Raw genomic sequence first — 18,099 nt, forward strand, 5'->3', positions numbered from 1 at the left:
CCCATCCCCCAAGTTTCCTACCTTATTGTTCTTAAGGTCACTGAGCATTTCTTTCATATGTCGATGGCCTTCTATTTTCTACTGTAACCATTCTAAACATTTACTCCCTCTTTTATCACTACCCAGGAACTGTCTTATTTTCTAAAAGGGCATCATTGTGTGAGGAGACAGTGATAAGGAATGAAGTTCCAGCCCCAAACTGTGATATGTAGCAAAGTCCATTTAGTTTTGTCTTTTTCCATGCTAGTCTTCTGTTTAAGACTAATAGTTTCTTACCTGCTCTAAGATCCTTTCTCAAACTCTCAGGGAACTTGCCTCATCTATTACCACCACCTCTCCCCCACAAATAGTTTCCTCTCTGCTGCTTTTTTGTCCTCAACATATCTTTGTGCTCAAGTCTTTAACATCTTAAAAAAATAAAAATTTTTTAAAAAGTAAAACTGACCTTCAATTTAGCATCTTCTTCTAGCTACTACCATCTTTCCCTCTCAGGCAAATTTTTTTAAAAGAGTGGCAATAGTTACTGCTCCCAATTCCAAAAGAGAAACTATAGTTTTATACTGCCTATTTTAAGGTCACTGATAAAATACACAAGTTTTATATACTACTGCAAAGAAAGTGTTGCAAAAAGCAAGACTTTTCCTATTTTACAACACAATTACCTTTACTTGGGACTGATTTCTTCACTGAGGCTACATGATCTTCAGAGATTGCAAGACGCCTCAAAACATCAGCCAAAGCTGCCTTTAGCACAGTGATTTCATCTTCTTGTTGCTGAACTCGTAACTCAAGAGCTGAGAGGCGATCTTGAACATCAGAAGTACTTGCCGCAGATATACTATCATCTATAAAATAAAGAAAATATGGAATATTTTTAAAGTAAACTGCTTAAGAAAGAATCTAATGACAAATAAGAATTATACCAGATAAGTCTAAAACATGAGAAAAATTGGAAAAAAAACACCTCATTGTTTTTATACAGACTAACTTCTACAAAAATCTGTATAGCTTTCAACTAATTTAAAATAGTAAAAGTGAATATATCTGACATATAAATAAAATTATGAAAATTCTCCCCAAGGTCAAATTTTCCCATTATACCGTCACTTTAATTGTTTTTTTCACCGAAAACGTTCACTACCTACATCACTTTGCAGACTTTCGGAAACTTTCAAGACAGCAAACTATTCAAAGCATCCTTTTAAATTACCACACCATTATCACACTTCTATATAAAAATAAAAGAGTATAAATGACTTCAGTTTTGCTTTTATGTATTAGATCGAAAACCACTCACCTTCAGCATCAATGACCAAGAAGCACACTTTACTACTATACTCCCAAAAGCCCACAAAATACTGCTATGTAATTAGCAAAAGACTCTGCTGTTCCTTCTTTCCCCCTAATGCCCCAACCTCTTGAAGAAAAGGTATGGTTTCTATATAGCACACAGCTAATATTTGCCTTTAGTATATCACAACAAAAATAATACTTAAAGTTTACTTATAACATAGAAATTACCGACTACCTCCAAAGCTATGTGACTTTAGAGTACACTGCTGGGTCAGTCAGAATTCACGGATATAGAAAGTTGAATTGCTATTGGCTAATTCACTATAAGCAGAAAGATTCAGGAGTGAATTTAGATCTTATTTAAGAATGGTTTGGACCAGACTGACATAAACTGAGTAAGGCAGAACGTGCCATTTTTCTCATACTGAGACAATGTGCCATACAGCTTCTTGAAAATACCATTTAACTCAAAATTTGAGTTAAACACTCTCACCACTTAAAAAGCAAAGCTTTCACTATTTATTATGAAGCAGTAAACAATATTCATATTTAAGATTATATATGCCTACAGACCTCTCGGGCATACATATGTACTCTCTTCTGCCTTTAAGTATTTCAGGGACAATCTTTGAGAAGTATTAATATGGAAAGAAAAGTTGGGTTTAATCTTCAATTTAGATTTCAAATTCTGGTTCCACATAAATCAGTTGCATAATCTCAGGCAAATGATTTTACCTCTTCGAACTTTAATTTCTTCATGTTTAAATAGGATTGTTATGAGGAAGGTGCCTAGGATACGTTTTGACATTCAATAAATGTTTAACATATAACAGCAGAGTACAAAAGGTATAATTGGAGAGCTTTGGGCACATTTGTTACATAAAGGCAGATTTGTCAAACTCTGAAATGCTTAAAAAAAGAACTTTCGTGTTTCCCTGAAAATAAGACCTAGTCGAACAATCAGTTCTAATGCGTCTTTTGTACAAAGCAAAAATTAATATAAGACCTGGTATTATATTATACCTGGTATATTATATTATACCCGGTATATTATATTATACCCTGTATTATATTATGTTAAGGTGTATTATTATGTCATATCATATATCATATCATATCATACCTGGTCTTATAGTAAAATAAGACTGGGTCTTATTTTGCTCCAAAAGATGTATTAGAGCTGATTGTCCGGCTAGGTCTTATTTTCGGGGAAACATGGTTATAAGAATAATTCAGTCGCTCATTTTAGGAATTTTTATATATTTCATTTCCACAGTGGTCTAGCTGAAGTCTAGCTGATTCATATACTCTAAGGGTGTTATATTATGGTCACTAATTTTTTCAGTCTGCCCAGAATGCTTTCCCATTTTCCTTCTTCTAGTAGGAAGAACAGCAGCTCTTCTCTTTTGTGGAACTCCACCCTTTTTTGAGGTTCCTCTGGGCTGTCAATCTACGATACTTCATGCTCTACCACCCCACACTATTAATAGACTGAAACATGTGAAATGGCCTTTTTAGTTGATAAAAATGTATTTGCCTATTACCAATTTCATACGGTTCCATCTTTTTTTTTTTTAATTTATTGGGGTGACACTTGTTAGTAAAATTACATAGATTTCAGGTGTACAATTCTGTATTACATCATCTACAAATCCCATTGTGTGTTCACCACCCAGAGTCAGTTCTCCTTCCATCACCATAAATTTGATCCCCCTTAATATGGTTCCATCTTATACTACACCAAAGAGGTCTGGTTGTGAGATATGGGCTATGCTAACTGGAATCCTCCCAATTTTCCAGAAAAGGAGGTAGAGCCCATCTCTTGGTTTGCCAGCTGTAAGGAAACCGACCTAGGGCCGTAAGGAAGAGATAGAGAGCCTCAACTGCTCCAAGCTCCAGCTCTAGTCTCTAAAGCCATGACCTTCAGTTCTGAGAGCTGCTCTAACATTCATACTAATTCATTATGTAACCTAATAAATTCCCTTTTTGCAAGCTATCACTTGTAAGCCAAAGGTTTTAAGTCAGTAAATTACGTGGACATGCTCTTCTGGATTATTCTCAATTTACAAAGGATGAGTTATATATTTAAATTACAATCAATTAAGTATTTGTGATTTTAATAAACAAATAATCTTAATTATTTTAGGAAGACAGCAGAGCCTGGTGGAAAGATTACCAGACTATAATGCGAAGGTTATATAGTCCTGCGTTTTAGCACTGACATGGTAAATAGCTTTTACTTTTGCCAAGTTACTTAACTTTTATGTACTTTGAATTTTTTAAAACATGACTAAGGTTTTTATTTTGTGAAACTTGGATAGTTACATGAAAGGTTGCTAGATACTGTGATAAGACACAAGGACAATTTTTCAAAGGGCATAACAAGCACAAAGTTAACTATTAACAATGTCCTGCATTTGTATTGTACCTTTCACATTTATTACCTCATCCTTTTCCTCATACTATCTATATTTTGTATTTGAGGAAACAGCTTGAGAAGGAAAATAGCTTGCCCAAGGTCACCAAACTAGTCTAGGTATCTGAGACTCAAAACTCTTGACTCACAATTTAAGTGTGCTTTACTCTATTTCACGTTGCATTCTAACAATAATCATAGGAGGACTGAATAAATATATATTTTTTCATGAAGCCAATGAAGGGGTTTAAACTATTCAGTGATATAACCAGGTTTTTGTTTTAAAAAGGTCATTTGGCTGCTGGGTGCGAATGGACCAAAACAAGATAAGAGTAAATGCTAGGGGAACAGGTAGGATGCTACTGCAGCAACCCAGGTGACAGGTGATGGTGGCCTCGGCTAAGGTTAAAGTATCCATGTGTCTCAATTTGTTCAGGACAAACACTAGAATAAATATTATCATAATGCTCCTTTCACTCTCAAGTTGCCTGGTTTGGATGATCAATTCCAGATCACAAAGGAGAGGTAAAGGAGTATAATAGTTGATTTCTACAGTTCCTTATAGCTCTAAAATTCTAGAAACCCTTCCTGTGTAAAATCTTGGCTCCTCAGCTTTTTAGGGGCAAGAATTGCTTCGGGAACCCAATAAAAGCTGTGGCATAGTGCATGAGCTCTGGTGTTACACTGCTTGAGTAAATCTGTTTGCTGCTTAGCAGCTCTTTGAATGGTTTCCGCATGTGTAATATCTTCATGCTAGTAAGTCTGCTAATTAGTACTTAAGCCTGAGATTGTTAGAAGAAATGACGCACAGCACACTGCCATATACTGAGGATTCAGTAAGTTATTATCCTGCATAGTGTTTTTTACTTCACTGTTCATTAATGCCACAAAATTGGAAATGACCTAAAGTCTCTGGATGGGTTAATAAGCTATGATATGTTCACACCAAAGAATACCATGCAACAATGTGATAAGTGTATAAGCTAAAAATTGGAAAGCTCTACAAGACAGTTTACGTGGAATAAACAAACTGCCAAACAACATATACTGAATAATTTATTAAAATACACAAATGCACACCAAAACATACTTCTAAAACATAAGCAAAAAACTTGATATTTATGTAGGTATATAATGTACATATAGAAAAGTCTAGAGGCATACACATCAAACTGGTGATTGGGTTACTTCTGACCAGGAGAGATTAGAAGGATAGGGATAAAGGGAAATTTTTTAACGTATTTCTACATTATCTGTATTTCACAATCAATCAAAACATATCATGTTACTTATCAATTGTTACTTAAACTTACATCGAAGCCAAAATGCATTGCTTCTGAAGCTTAGTTTTTTTAAAGTAAGTTTCCTCTAGGCACAGAGTTCCAATTTTATAAAGGAATATATATCAGAGTATGAGGCAATTAACTTTGCACTCATTGACTACTAACGCTAGAAAAGAGACTATCTTAGAGACCAACAACCCCTCCTGCTGTTTTATAGATAAGTAAACTAAGACTCTGGGAAAGTAGGTGCCTTACTCATGGTCACACAGCAAACTGGGATCAAGAGTTCCTTCCTTGGAGATACTCTAGAATTCATCACTCTTGCCTTTTCCAATTTGAAAACTTTTTCTCTCCCAATCTCTAATGCACCACACTCTCATTCACAATAAACTTTTTAGGAATACATCTGTTCAGTAAAGAGAATATATCTATTTTTGAGGGGCTTTTCTTAATCAAAGTATATTAGTTCCTTTAGTTCCATTTCCTTATACCATAGTAGTTTCTTATTTCTTTGCTCCTTCTAAAAATAGTTTCTAGACTTGAGGGTTAAAGTATGAACTATAAATGAATTCTCAATGATCCTTAAACTCATGGTGGGGGGTGGGGGGAGGAAGAAGAGAGAAAGGATGTCCATAAACCTTTATCCATCAGTCTACTCAACTTATTAGCATGTCTCTTTCATTAGAGATGTAAGCAAATGTATATATAACGAGTAAACTTGAATATTCAATATCACAGTTTTAAAACTACAATGATAGTTGTTCATTATTCATTTCCTAAAGTGAATCATAATTTGTCTTCTGTGTTGTCAAGAAATATGTGTTACCTTTGCAGATATACTGTATTGTATTCTAAATATCCTAAAGTTGGCAATCCAGCATATTAGAATGAGACCTGCCTGTAACATTCTAGCACCTTATGAATGTCAATGATTTTATGTAAATCTTTCTAAAATGAAATACTTACTTTCCTGTCTTCCAAATAAGGGAATACAATTATAATGTCACTTGTCGATGACTAGGTCTTCACCGAGAATATTAATACTGTGTGCATCAAGCACTGTTATAAAATGATACCCTAGAGGCTATTATATTTCAAATTAAATAACTGAAAGTACCACATTTTCAAATTTTGAATCTTTCATGATAGCTTACGTTTCCCTCTTTACAGATTGATTAACTATGCTGGTCTACCAGGAGTGCTGGTCTGCACTCCTTTCTGATCTAATTGCTTACATTATGGGTTATTGGATAACCAAGCTTTCTGAACTGTTTATAAGAGAAAACAACCTCTGAAATTAGGACCTCTTCTATTTAAAAAATTGTTATATATGTAGAGAGGGAAAAGATAAATACAGACTCAGGACTAATATTTTGTCACTGGAGTCCCAGAGGAAGAGGAGAAAAAGAGTCCAGCTGAAAAAAAAATATATATGTGAAGAAATAATGACTGAATTTCACAAGTTAAACTAAAATTTACAAATTAAGTATATATTGCAGTCTCTATCTCCAACAGACACACACACACACACACACACACACATACACACTAAATATATTAAAGAATTAAAAGCAAAATTATACAACCTTTAGAAAATATAGAGAATATCTCCGTATCTTGCAAGTAGAGGAGTTTCCTAAATAAGGTACAGAAAGTACCACTCATAAAACTAAAGACTGATAACTACATTAGAATTAACAGTGTATGCTCACTAAAAGACACAATAAAGAGAAAAGGCAATTTACAAACTGGGAAAAGATAGCTGCAACATGTATAACTGGTAAAGGATTAGTATTCTGAATAAAGAATTCCTGTAAGTCGATTAGACAAACAATTCTATAGAAAAAATTTAAAAGCCTTGATTAAGTATCTCATGGAGAAGCAAACATAAACGTACCGAATGAGGCTCAAATACCTCATCAATAATCTTGGAAAGGAAAATTAAAACCATATGAAATACCATTTTATTCTCACCAAACTGGTAACAAATTTAAAGTGTGACAATATCAAGTATTCCCAAGGATACAGAGTAACATGAACTCTCATACATTACTGGTAGGAGGTAAACTGTTTCAATGACTTTGGGGTGGGCAAAAAAACAACTCTGGCATCATCCCATAAAACTGAAGATGCACACGTACTATGACTCCAATCCTAGGTGTATATACCCTGTCTTGCAGCCGGGTTGGCGAACTTTTTCTGTAATAGGCCAGATAGTAAATTTTTCAGGCTTTGGAGATCATACAGTCTCTGTAGCAACTAGTCAGACCTGCTTTTATAACACAAAAAACAGCTATAGATAAATATGTAAATGACTGGAGGTGGCTATGTTCCAATAAAACTTTATTTACAAAACAGGTGGCCTGCCAGGCAATTTCCCAACCTCTGCTCTTGCATACATACATATACCAAGAGACATGTTCAAGAATATTCACAACAGCACAGTTCGTAATAGAAACAAGCTGGAAACCTAACTGTCCACCAACTGTAAATTTGGTAAATAAATTGTGATGTAACTATAGGCTACAGAGTGGTAAAAATAAACGATGGCTACATGCACCATCATATACAAATCTCAGGAATATAATGACGAATGCAAAAAGCAAGACAGATGAACTTTACATAAAGTTCAAAAAATATAAAAGTACATAATATGTATTGCTTAGAATAAAATTATAAAGCAAGGGAATCATATATACAAAATTTATGACAATTACTTCTGATGGTCTAGGGCAGGGGTAGTATAAGGTGGTAATCACAGATTATAGAACATCTGTGTCATAAAAACAATGAAAACATATTGTGTTATACTTTTTTGGGGGGTGAGGGAAGTTGAGTGATTTATCTCTTCTGAAAGAGGTTAGCAGATAAGGATGACTGCATTACATAATTGATTTACTCACTTTTTTTTGGAGACCATGAAGCCATTATTGCAGATTAAATTCCAAAACAGATAAAAAAATGGACTTGCACTTCCAAAGAACCCTGAGGTTTTGTGTCAAAAAACAACTAAATCAGGTGATTTTTATGTTTGATTGGAGGGTTAATGGTATGACCCTAAGATTAGTCATTACCTGTGAACCTTTGGGGAAAAAAAATAGTCCACTTCAAAAAAGTATGATATGATACAAAATACCATCCAAAAACCAAGTATGAAAACCGGTCTGTGCTCTCCCCTCTCTAAAGCACTGCGTTAGGGCACTGGGCCGGCCTTCTGTGGAGAGTGGTAATGGCAGAAGAGTAGAGGATGAGAGGAGCTAATAGGGGTGGGTGAAGAACCATGAGAAAACAGCAACACCAGCATGCATTGTTTAGTTTTTTAAAAAGCACTAGCCCAACGGACTATTAATACATGACTTATTAAATAAATGGTTGTTGCATTATGGTATATTATGTAGGTCTCAAAAACGATGGTGTACATTTATAATCATAAGTGAGTAAATTTATTAGGTAGGAGTGACAACATACTAAGGAGAGAAAAAACATGCAGGGTACATTTATAGTATATTTTATATCTGTGTAGAACTGTGTATCACAGGTATACATAATACATATATTAACGTGTAGAGAGACTGGAGGTCTCTGGGAAGTGGGATGTTTGTTTCTTTATACTCTTTTAGATGACCTTTCTACAAAATAAAGTTCTTTATAAACAAAATTATTTTCTCAGTAAAAAAAAAAAAAGCAAAGGTAACTCTGTTGGTGATGTAAACATATTTAGTAATGCACCCAAATTTTCAACACAAGTTTGGTTAATTTGTAGATCTTTATGCATAGTGAATGAAAACATTTTTGTAAAAATGTAAGTTTCATGATGTTCAAAAAGAGTATTCTCAGGCTAATGAGAGACACAAAAATCAATACAACACATCCAAAGGAAGACCTTGTCTTTAAACATTATTTCCTCAAAACACAAACAAAATTACAACTGATTGTCACATTAATAAATTCACATCAGAAAGCATTTATCAACTTAAATTATTTTGTTTTGTTCTAAAATGGGATTGTATTCAAATATTGTCACATAAAGACAAATATTTAAATATTATATCAAGAAGTCATGCACTATAAATTCTATAACAGCTAAAATGTATTTTTAGAAATACACCATAAGAAAATATACTCATAAAAACACAGCAGCTCACATGAAGATATATTTATGCAAAAATTAATGTTTCCTAATCAAATTTTTCTCTCAAAGCAGTTTTAATTAAATAAGACATTTTAACTGTTAAAGCGTGGATATTTTATTTCTTTAGTAAATGACAATATTAATTACATCCAGTTAGCAATATGATTATATGAAAATATCTAATTTCTGGATTCAATAACATAAATAATGTTGACTTATTCTCTATTTATAAAAACTAAGTTTGTTTTTTCCTTGTAAGATATTCTTACTAAAAATTCATCTACTAGCATAAATTAAGAGAGAAATTGTGTTAAGTAAAAAAATTAAAAACAAAAACAAAATGTTTTGCTACAGTACTCTGAGCATGACGGCTGGTCCTAGGGAAGGACCAGCCTTCCTCCTATCACCAGAATTCACTCACAATTAAAATGGCCTTTTGTCAAAGTCTTGCTTAATTTAACACAGAAAAACAGATAATTTTGTTTTTGATTAAGTTTTTGATTAGATTTCATAGAATCAAACGTCAAGATTAATTACACAATTTCTAAAATGAAATCCACATAAACTGCCAAGAAACTGATTTGCTATTATTTAAGAGAGGTACTTTTTGATTATTTTCCTTTAAAAGCTGCTGTTTTAATTTTTTCCCCTCAAGAGTAATATAATGGCCATATTTTGGGGGGGAAGGCAGGGAAAGAACAAGTTGAGCAAAGCTGATTCTGCCCTCACAACTGGAATATATTTGTTTATACAGCGGTTACAGTCTTAAATATTTTATGAAAGTATGCAGGCAAATATTTATGCCCTTACTGACACATATATTTAAAGGGAGGAAGCAAAACAAAAAAAAGGCAGGCATCTAGAATCACTCTCAACTCCTCAGACTTCTCGTGTCACTGAGTAATAAAGTTTGTGAGACAGGTCTCATTTCCTAGGAAAGGAGACATACATTACCAGTGCAGAAGTTCGTAAGTGTAGACGAACCACACACTGAAGCGAGACCAGGCAAGCTGTCTTCCATTCTTGCCACCTACAACCAGTTCTAAGTTTCCTGCTGTCTTCCCAGATAGGTGCAGAACAAATCACAGCTCTCTAAATCTCACGACATATTTTACATTCTGAGGAAAGCCTCCGGTCCAGATGGCCTACCACAAAGCACTTCTATGTTGGCACAAATAAAAATTTCTTAACATAGCTCTTCTCCTGGCCCTTTGCTCTCTGAACTAAAGAAGTTTTCTACTTATTTATAAAGAGAGACAAAGAAACTGAAGGACAGAGAGCAAACAGAGCACACAGGCAAAAGGGGACAGAATACAGACAAAAAACTTGGGCTGCTTTGGGGAGTGGCTAAACCCCAGGCGCAGGGAGAAACACATGAATTAATGCACCACAGGAAGATTCACTACAATAATTTCGTTGTCCTCGGGCACTACTTTTCTCATCTTCTTTTACTTGGTTAAGCATAAAGTACAATTGTTTCAAATACAAAAATAGTGTTTGCGTTCTGAAACTGAAACACACAACATACTAAATAGTTTCTATAAATAACATTAAAGCCCCCAAATTGAGTATTCTCTCTACTAAGAAATAAACAATGTGTGTGCAAAGTAGCAAGTCATATTTCCTTCTTCCTTTTGTTTTTGTTTAAAATAAAATGAAATCCTCATAAACTGCGAAGAAACTGAAAAAATTGTCCCTTTTCATTGATTGTTAAAACCTAAGTGTCAAGACCTACATGGCTGATTCATTACCATTTCACTAAAGTAAGATAATGGATGTCATTAATTAACGAGAACAGTCATTTTTCTTAATTCCCTAACTTTCAAATTATTTTAAAATAATACAACTGCCCTAAAAAGCAAGCTATAATAAACAATTTACATCTGGTCAGCTATTCCAATTTTAAACCACGCATACTCACAATAATGTAAATGTATAAGGGAATTCAATTTATAAATATCTTTAATCTCTCTTATAAAACCATGTAAAACCAGGTGAAAGTTAATGAATGCAACATGTATTTATTCTTTTGATAACTACTTCTAAAGCTAATCAAAGAACAAATTCATGGAAATAAGTGTCAAAACAAAGCTATTGGCAGTTTACCTCTTGAATTTGTTGCTTTTAAGCTTTATATTTATAATTGAGAAAAGCAAATTTAAAAGTAAAACAGAAAGATGACTGCTATCAATACACACCAATACAATATTGTGAAATGGATGAAACCTAAACCAAACTGAATGTTAAGAGAAGCACCACAAAGGTTGAGATAGGATAAACTAAAACAACAAAGATGATAAAAGATAGGGGAGTGAAACAAATGACCCAGAATTAATAGTCACAAAAAGCTTTTATGGAAAAAAAAAAGTGTTTTCAAGTGAGACTTGGGAAAGTACTTCACTTTCGATTTACACCTGGTACAGATTCATCAAAGCATAGGAGCTACTTGAAAAACAGGAGTTAAGTGGGCTGAGAAGTGTGCAATATGTTTGAAACAAAGGACATTTAGGGGAGACCACATAAAATAAAAACAGACAGAATGGGAAATATGATAGAAAAGAAATGTGGTATGCCAGGCACAGACTAGAAAGTTCAAATTTTTATTGATTGGTGAGAAGCTTTGAAGCAGATTAAATGTTACTGTATTTCTCTTTAATCACCAGACAAATGAAAGACTGTGGTTTTACCATTCAGGTGTCAAACTACTCTTTACAACAAATGTGAAGTAACCCAGTTAAACGACCTCTTAGCCTCCTAATGACTGACAGCCTCCTAAGGGTAGAAGGGCTGTCAAAAAGTAACCCAGTTCTTTCTAGCTAGTAACATAAAAAGGCTCCTCTCACACATCACAGTAACTGAAGCTTCTTTTCACCACTCTCATTTGTACATTACTACTATTTTGTAGATGATACACCTTGGGCATTCCTTTCTTCTCAAATCAAAATCTGATTTCATGCCAGAAAGTGTGTGATTCCTAATCTCAGCTTAGTTTCTATCACTTTCTCTCTTTACTATTATAGTCAAATATCTTTTCCAAAAGGCCTATTCACTCACTCATTCATTCAAGTATTTGAGTTCTATTATATATAGAAAATTTTCAAAATGCTAATGAGAATTGAAAAAAATTTTACCACCAGATTTCCCCACTAGAAATTAGAAATAAAAAGGACAGATTTAAGCGATGCTACTCAAGACACAGAACTGATGAAATATGGTCATTTTTTTAGATGAGAAGATGAAAAGATACCTGTTTCTATTTGGATGACTGAGTAAATAATTAGGTAAATTCACTGAGACAGGCAATAAAGAAAAAGAAACAGGTGGGAAAGGAAGTAGAATGAGCAACTCGTATTGGACCTGCTGAGTTTGACATCACTGTAAACAAAAGTATAACTAAGTCTTGGGTTTAAGAATGAAGTCTACACTAGAGATGTACAGCTGGCAACTATATTAGGCTATAATCGATAACTGGAGTCATGAGAGCTGATGACAAAATAAGAAGGGGGCCAAGGTTATTTTAAGGGCAGCCAGAATAAAAGGAACCTGTAGAGAATATAGAATTAAAAACTGTCAGAAAAGTAGTCATATATATTCAGGAAAAGAGACAAAATTTCAAAGACTGCAAAGATATCAAAAGACAAGGGCTGAAAATGAAAATGGTCCACTGGATTTGGCAATTATTAGGGAACCTTTACCAGATTAGTTTTAGTGCAGTGATGGGGACAATAGAACGAGTGCAAAACACTGAACTGTGACCGAGGGGTAAAGAAGTCTTTTAAGGAATCTGAAGACGGAAAGGGGGAATAAATGGGGTGAATGGGGGGTGTACTGTACAAGGCTGATGACAGGTTTTTCTTCCATCGAGCACTATAAACATAGGGTTTGGGAAAGGAACCAAAGACAAAATTATTTGTACTACGTAAAACGAGAGGGCATGTTAGTAGACAGAGCAAAACTCTGGGTGTGGAGGGCAAACAGAAGGCGTGGAGAAGGTGTGGAGGGCAAACAGAAAACACAAGCCAAAGAATGAGCCTGGACAAGGGACACAGTTTTATCCAAGAATCAAGGGGAGAAGATGAGAATAAACAGAGATGTTTGTTTTTATACCGAAATTTTAATCTGTGAAGCAGGAGACAAAGTCACTTGCTCAGCAGTGCTGGTGAAATTGCTTAAGCCGAGTGGTCAGTGTGGAATGGTCTCTACCATCTGACTCATGAAGGATATCGTTAATTATCTTTTAATAAAGCTACATTTCAAACTCCCAACTAAACTGTGAAGTCCTCTAGGGCAGAAGCTATTTTTTATTTTCCTCCACAGCTGGAAAACACCACATGTAGCAGTAGTAACTCTGCAGTGGTTGACATATTGCGACCATCGAGCAGAGGACAAAACAAGGGGTGACACAGAGGTGCCTATTACCTGAGTGACAGGCGGAGGGCTGGGGTTGCTTTATAAGAATCAAACCCCTTAGAAGTTTCACGAACTTGGGAGGAAGATCCACAAGAAACAATTTTAGCCAATGATCTTCTGATAGAAAAGATAGGTATCTCTCCGCTACTCCCTTCACTGCCCTAAATATTCCTTTCTTTCTTGGCTTCTTTTTCTGAACAGCCCCCTTTCCTCTTTTGTACCTGGACTTCAACGCCATCCGCCTACCTACCTACCCACCTGCCTCCTTTCTTCCCCCTCTCTGCCACAATAGGCCGAAAATGAAGTATATGTTTGTTCTTCTTGTTGCAGTTTTAGAGATTTAGCCCAAACAAGAAGTTAAATATTTTTGCAATACTGGACCTCAACCCCAGAACTCCAGACAGTTACTTGTATTTCACTACATAGTATTTGTATAAGTAAATGAGCTAAAATGCTTATATTTCTCATTTAAAAAATTCACCGTAATCTCCTACCTGATTCCTCTGACAATCGCATTACTTTCTGTAGTATTCAGTCCTAAACTCACATATTCCCTCTCCTCCTCCCTCGCTGAATGAGTCATCATCCTTTGGTAGAAAATATAGCATCTGTCTCGCTTTAAGAAAAATACCATGTCAGTTTTCATTAAAATTGCTCCTAGAATCCAAAGTTCATTTGTAACTGAAAATGGATTTAATATGTATATAGTGGTTAAGAATACAGTGCTGGACTTAGACTATCTGGATTCAAAAACTGGCTTCACCATTTACTAACTGAATAACCGTGAGCAAGATTTTTAATCTCTCCATGCCTCAGTTTCTTCAACATGAAAATGAGGCTAAGGACACCTAATATGTAACATTATAGAAAATTTAATTAGCTAAATTAGTAAAGAACATTTTAAAAATGACAGTAAAATAGTAAAAGTCTTATAAATGTTAGCTATTACTAAAATAATTATTAAGATTCTAAAATAAAGGCCCAGTAAATCCACACTTAGATTGCTTTAATTCTTAATGAACAGTAAGATTTGCAGGATCAAGAACCTAACTGGTCAAAAATTTACTGAAACAATCTCTGAAACACCATCAGGAAGAGATGCTATTTTACTAATTATTTAATCACTAAACTCCATTACACTATCAGAAAGTTAAAAAAACTAAATTGGACTTAGGAAAGATTCAAAACAACACAAAGATGTATGTTATTTATTTGATAATCACTGTTAAGGTTTAGCGAACTCCTAATTATATACCATTCATTGTTAGGGTTTGAATAAGATGGCCTCCAAATCTAAAGGCACAGATGAGTGGGAGAGAAAGAAATGTAAACAAATAAATACAATAAAATAGTATACAACAGTTGCCTTGATAGGTATATACCGAAAATAGTGGGAGCCAAAGAAGCAAGTTAATTTTTAACAGGAAGGAAGAATCAAAGTCTGGTTTCTGAAACAAGTTATTTTTCTGGTAAAAGAAAAATATTAATGAGAATTTTTCTGAAGACAATGCAATTGGAGACTCACTATGTAAGCCTATAAAACATCAGGCAAAAATATAACTTTTAAATAATAAGATTACAGATGCAACCCAACTGGTATGATTGTAAGTATTGAGTATTAAATTTTAAATGAGAAGCTCTAAGTACATGATAGTTTAGCCTATTTAAAAAAAAAGGGGGTGGGGGGAAGGAGGAAGAGGGAGAGGCAAGGAGAGGAAGAGACCCAGAGAAAACGTATTAATTAACAACCACAAGTTGTATCTAGAAAACTCATCAATTTCTTTCATTCGTCAAACTATGTAATTGAAGGGTTTATGTATTACAGTATGTCATACAAAATTGAGTTCTTGGACCAAGAGCAAGTTTGGGTTTTTCTTTTGGGGGAGGGATAGTGAAAGAAATAGCCTTAACAGGCCAATATAAATTTTGAAAGTAGGTAGAATATAATTCTTTAGAAAATTTGAAGAGAAGGGACACTATTTTATATGTATATAAAACTGAAAATGGAAAAGACAGTAAAAGGCCCAAGAAAATCCCGCTTTCTTTTTGAGGGGATTCACTATGTTGAACATCAGAGAAATTTTCTGGGATTCTGCTCCTACAATCAAAACTGTATGTTTATACAGCTGCCATCCAGCACAGGCCAAGTGTTCTGGCTAAGAATTATGTGCACACGGGCATCTTTATCTTAGAAAATAAAAGTATCTGGAAGATCTAATAGATTGACTCCTCTCTGAATGACTTTCAGCGTAAACCCAAACTGGCAAGAACTGTCTTTCTAATCTACTTGCAAATATGCCTAGGACATTCAAACAACAGGAGATCCAAAACATTATTAGATAACCAACCATAAAGGTACAATTAACACATAACTGTAAAAATCATTAGCACTCATTTGTCATTTAATTTAGGCAGCATTATTTCTTTAAAAATGTTTAGATTTCCACAAAGCATTCATTCTACATTTTACTGAGTGGTTAGTTTGTCAGACACCATGTTAAATCCCAAATACACATTTAAGTTCAGGTTCTCTCCACTTCAAAAAATAAAAAAATTTAAAAGCACAAATTGAAAAGAAGATATTATAACACATATAAGAAATACGTAAGTATTGCCTACAGATCAATAAGAAAAGACATCAACCTAATGGAAAATGTGAAAAAGATATGAATAGACCAACTTCTGTTTGTAGGGAAGAAGGAATGATGGATCAGCCTCACCAGTAATTCAGGACATACGAACTAAAATCACAAGCTACTATTTCACACCCATTAAGTAAACAAAAACTGTAAACTCTGACAATACCAAATGTTGGCATGAGAACTTTTATACATTTTGAAGGGACGTGTACATTACCAGACTACTTGGAAGAATAATCCAGCAAGATTTACTAAATTTGAAGGTATACGTACTCTACAATCCAACAACCCCACTCTCAAAAATAGGCCACGGACTGAACAGACATTTCTCCAAAGAAGACATACAAATAGTCAATAAGTACATGAAAGGATGGGAGAAATTAGAACCTTTGGCTATGTATACCCAAAAGAACTGAAAGCAGGGACTTAAACAAATAATTGTACACTGGTGTTCATAACAACACTATTCACAATAGCCAAAAGGTAGAAACCACCCAAATGTCTATCCACAGATGAATAAACAAAATGGGTATACGCATACAATCGAGTATCACTCAGCCTTAAAAGGGAGTGACATTCTGACACATGCTACAACCTGGGTGAACCTTGAAAAGCCAGACACAAAAGAACAAATATTGTATGATACCACTTGTATGAGGTACCTAGAATAGGCACATTCATAAAGACAGAAAGTAGAAAAGAGGTTCCCAGAGGCTGGGAAGAGGGGAATGTGGAGTTGTTTTTTTCGTGGATACAGAACTTGTTTGGAATGCGAAAAACGTTTTGAAAATGGATAGGGGTGATGGCTGCACAACACTGCAAATTGTACACCTAAAAATGGTTAAAACAGTAAACTTAATTTTACATATACTTCATCATAATTTAAAAAGTTCACAACGAGATGGCACTTCACACTCATTAGGATGGCTATAATCAAAATGACAGTAAGTTGGTGAGATTGTGAAGTGGAACTGTCACACAGGCTGGTGGGAATGCAAATGGCGGAGCCACTTTGGAAAACAGTCTGGCAGTTCCTCAAAAAGTTTAACATAGAGTTACCATGTGACTCAGCAATACCCTCCTAGACATATGCCCAAGAGAAATGAAAACATATGTCCACACAAAAGCTTGCACATGAATGTTCACAGCAGCAATATTCACAAGAATCAAAAAATGGAATTTGGTCTTTACTATCGAAGCTTTCAAAGATGCAAAAATCCTCAAAAAAAGTATTACCAGTAGCCAACTAAATGCAATTATATATATAAATGCAATCTCTATATATCTATATCTATATACATCGATATCTATATATCTATATCTATATAGGTATAGATATAGATGTCTATATCTGTATGTAGATATATCTATATATCTATAGATATCTCTATATATCTCTACCTATATACCTATATCTATATATAGATATATATGGTCACAGGATGTGGAATATAGCATAAGGAATAGAGTCAGTGGAACTGTAACAGCTGTATACGATGTCAGAGGGATAGCAGAGTGGGGGAGGGGAGTTACTACTTTGTGAGGGGTATAAACGTCTATTACATTGTTTTATACACCTGAAACTAACAAAAAATAATAATACACTAAAAAGACAAATCACAACCAAGCTGAATTTATTGTGATCAATGAAATTTAGCACATGAACAGAAAATAAAATCATGTTCATTTCAACAGAGAAAAGGCATTTCATAAAAATTTAATATCCATTCAACACAAATGTTAAATGTCATCAACAGAAGGAAACAGTCTTAATCTGATTAGAAAGCATTATAACTGATCATATTTTCTGCATTTCTCTCTTTAGCTAAACACACATATAACTATTTACGTGTATGTATGTATGTATGCCATCTCAAGTGCTCCTCTTAGAATGTGACTGACAGACACTCCTTTCCCCAAAAGGCA

At 34.4% G+C, this 18,099-nt stretch overlaps 1 protein-coding gene across 5 annotated transcripts in view; it reads right to left on the minus strand.

Annotated features, from left to right (window-relative positions):
* The window catches only part of EML4 (EMAP like 4), a 140,029-nt gene that overhangs the window by 83,889 nt on the left and 38,041 nt on the right, over window positions 1-18,099 (minus strand). For all 5 annotated transcript variants that reach the window (XM_033124698.1, XM_033124700.1, XM_033124699.1 and 2 more), the window contains exon 2: window positions 663-845. In XM_033124698.1, the coding sequence (XP_032980589.1) occupies window positions 663-845 (183 nt within the window). The remainder of the gene's footprint in view (window positions 1-662; window positions 846-18,099) is intronic.

The sequence above is a fragment of the Rhinolophus ferrumequinum genome, chromosome 13 (genome assembly GCF_004115265.2).
Source record: "Rhinolophus ferrumequinum isolate MPI-CBG mRhiFer1 chromosome 13, mRhiFer1_v1.p, whole genome shotgun sequence".
In the NCBI taxonomy this organism is placed as follows: domain Eukaryota; kingdom Metazoa; phylum Chordata; class Mammalia; order Chiroptera; family Rhinolophidae; genus Rhinolophus; species Rhinolophus ferrumequinum.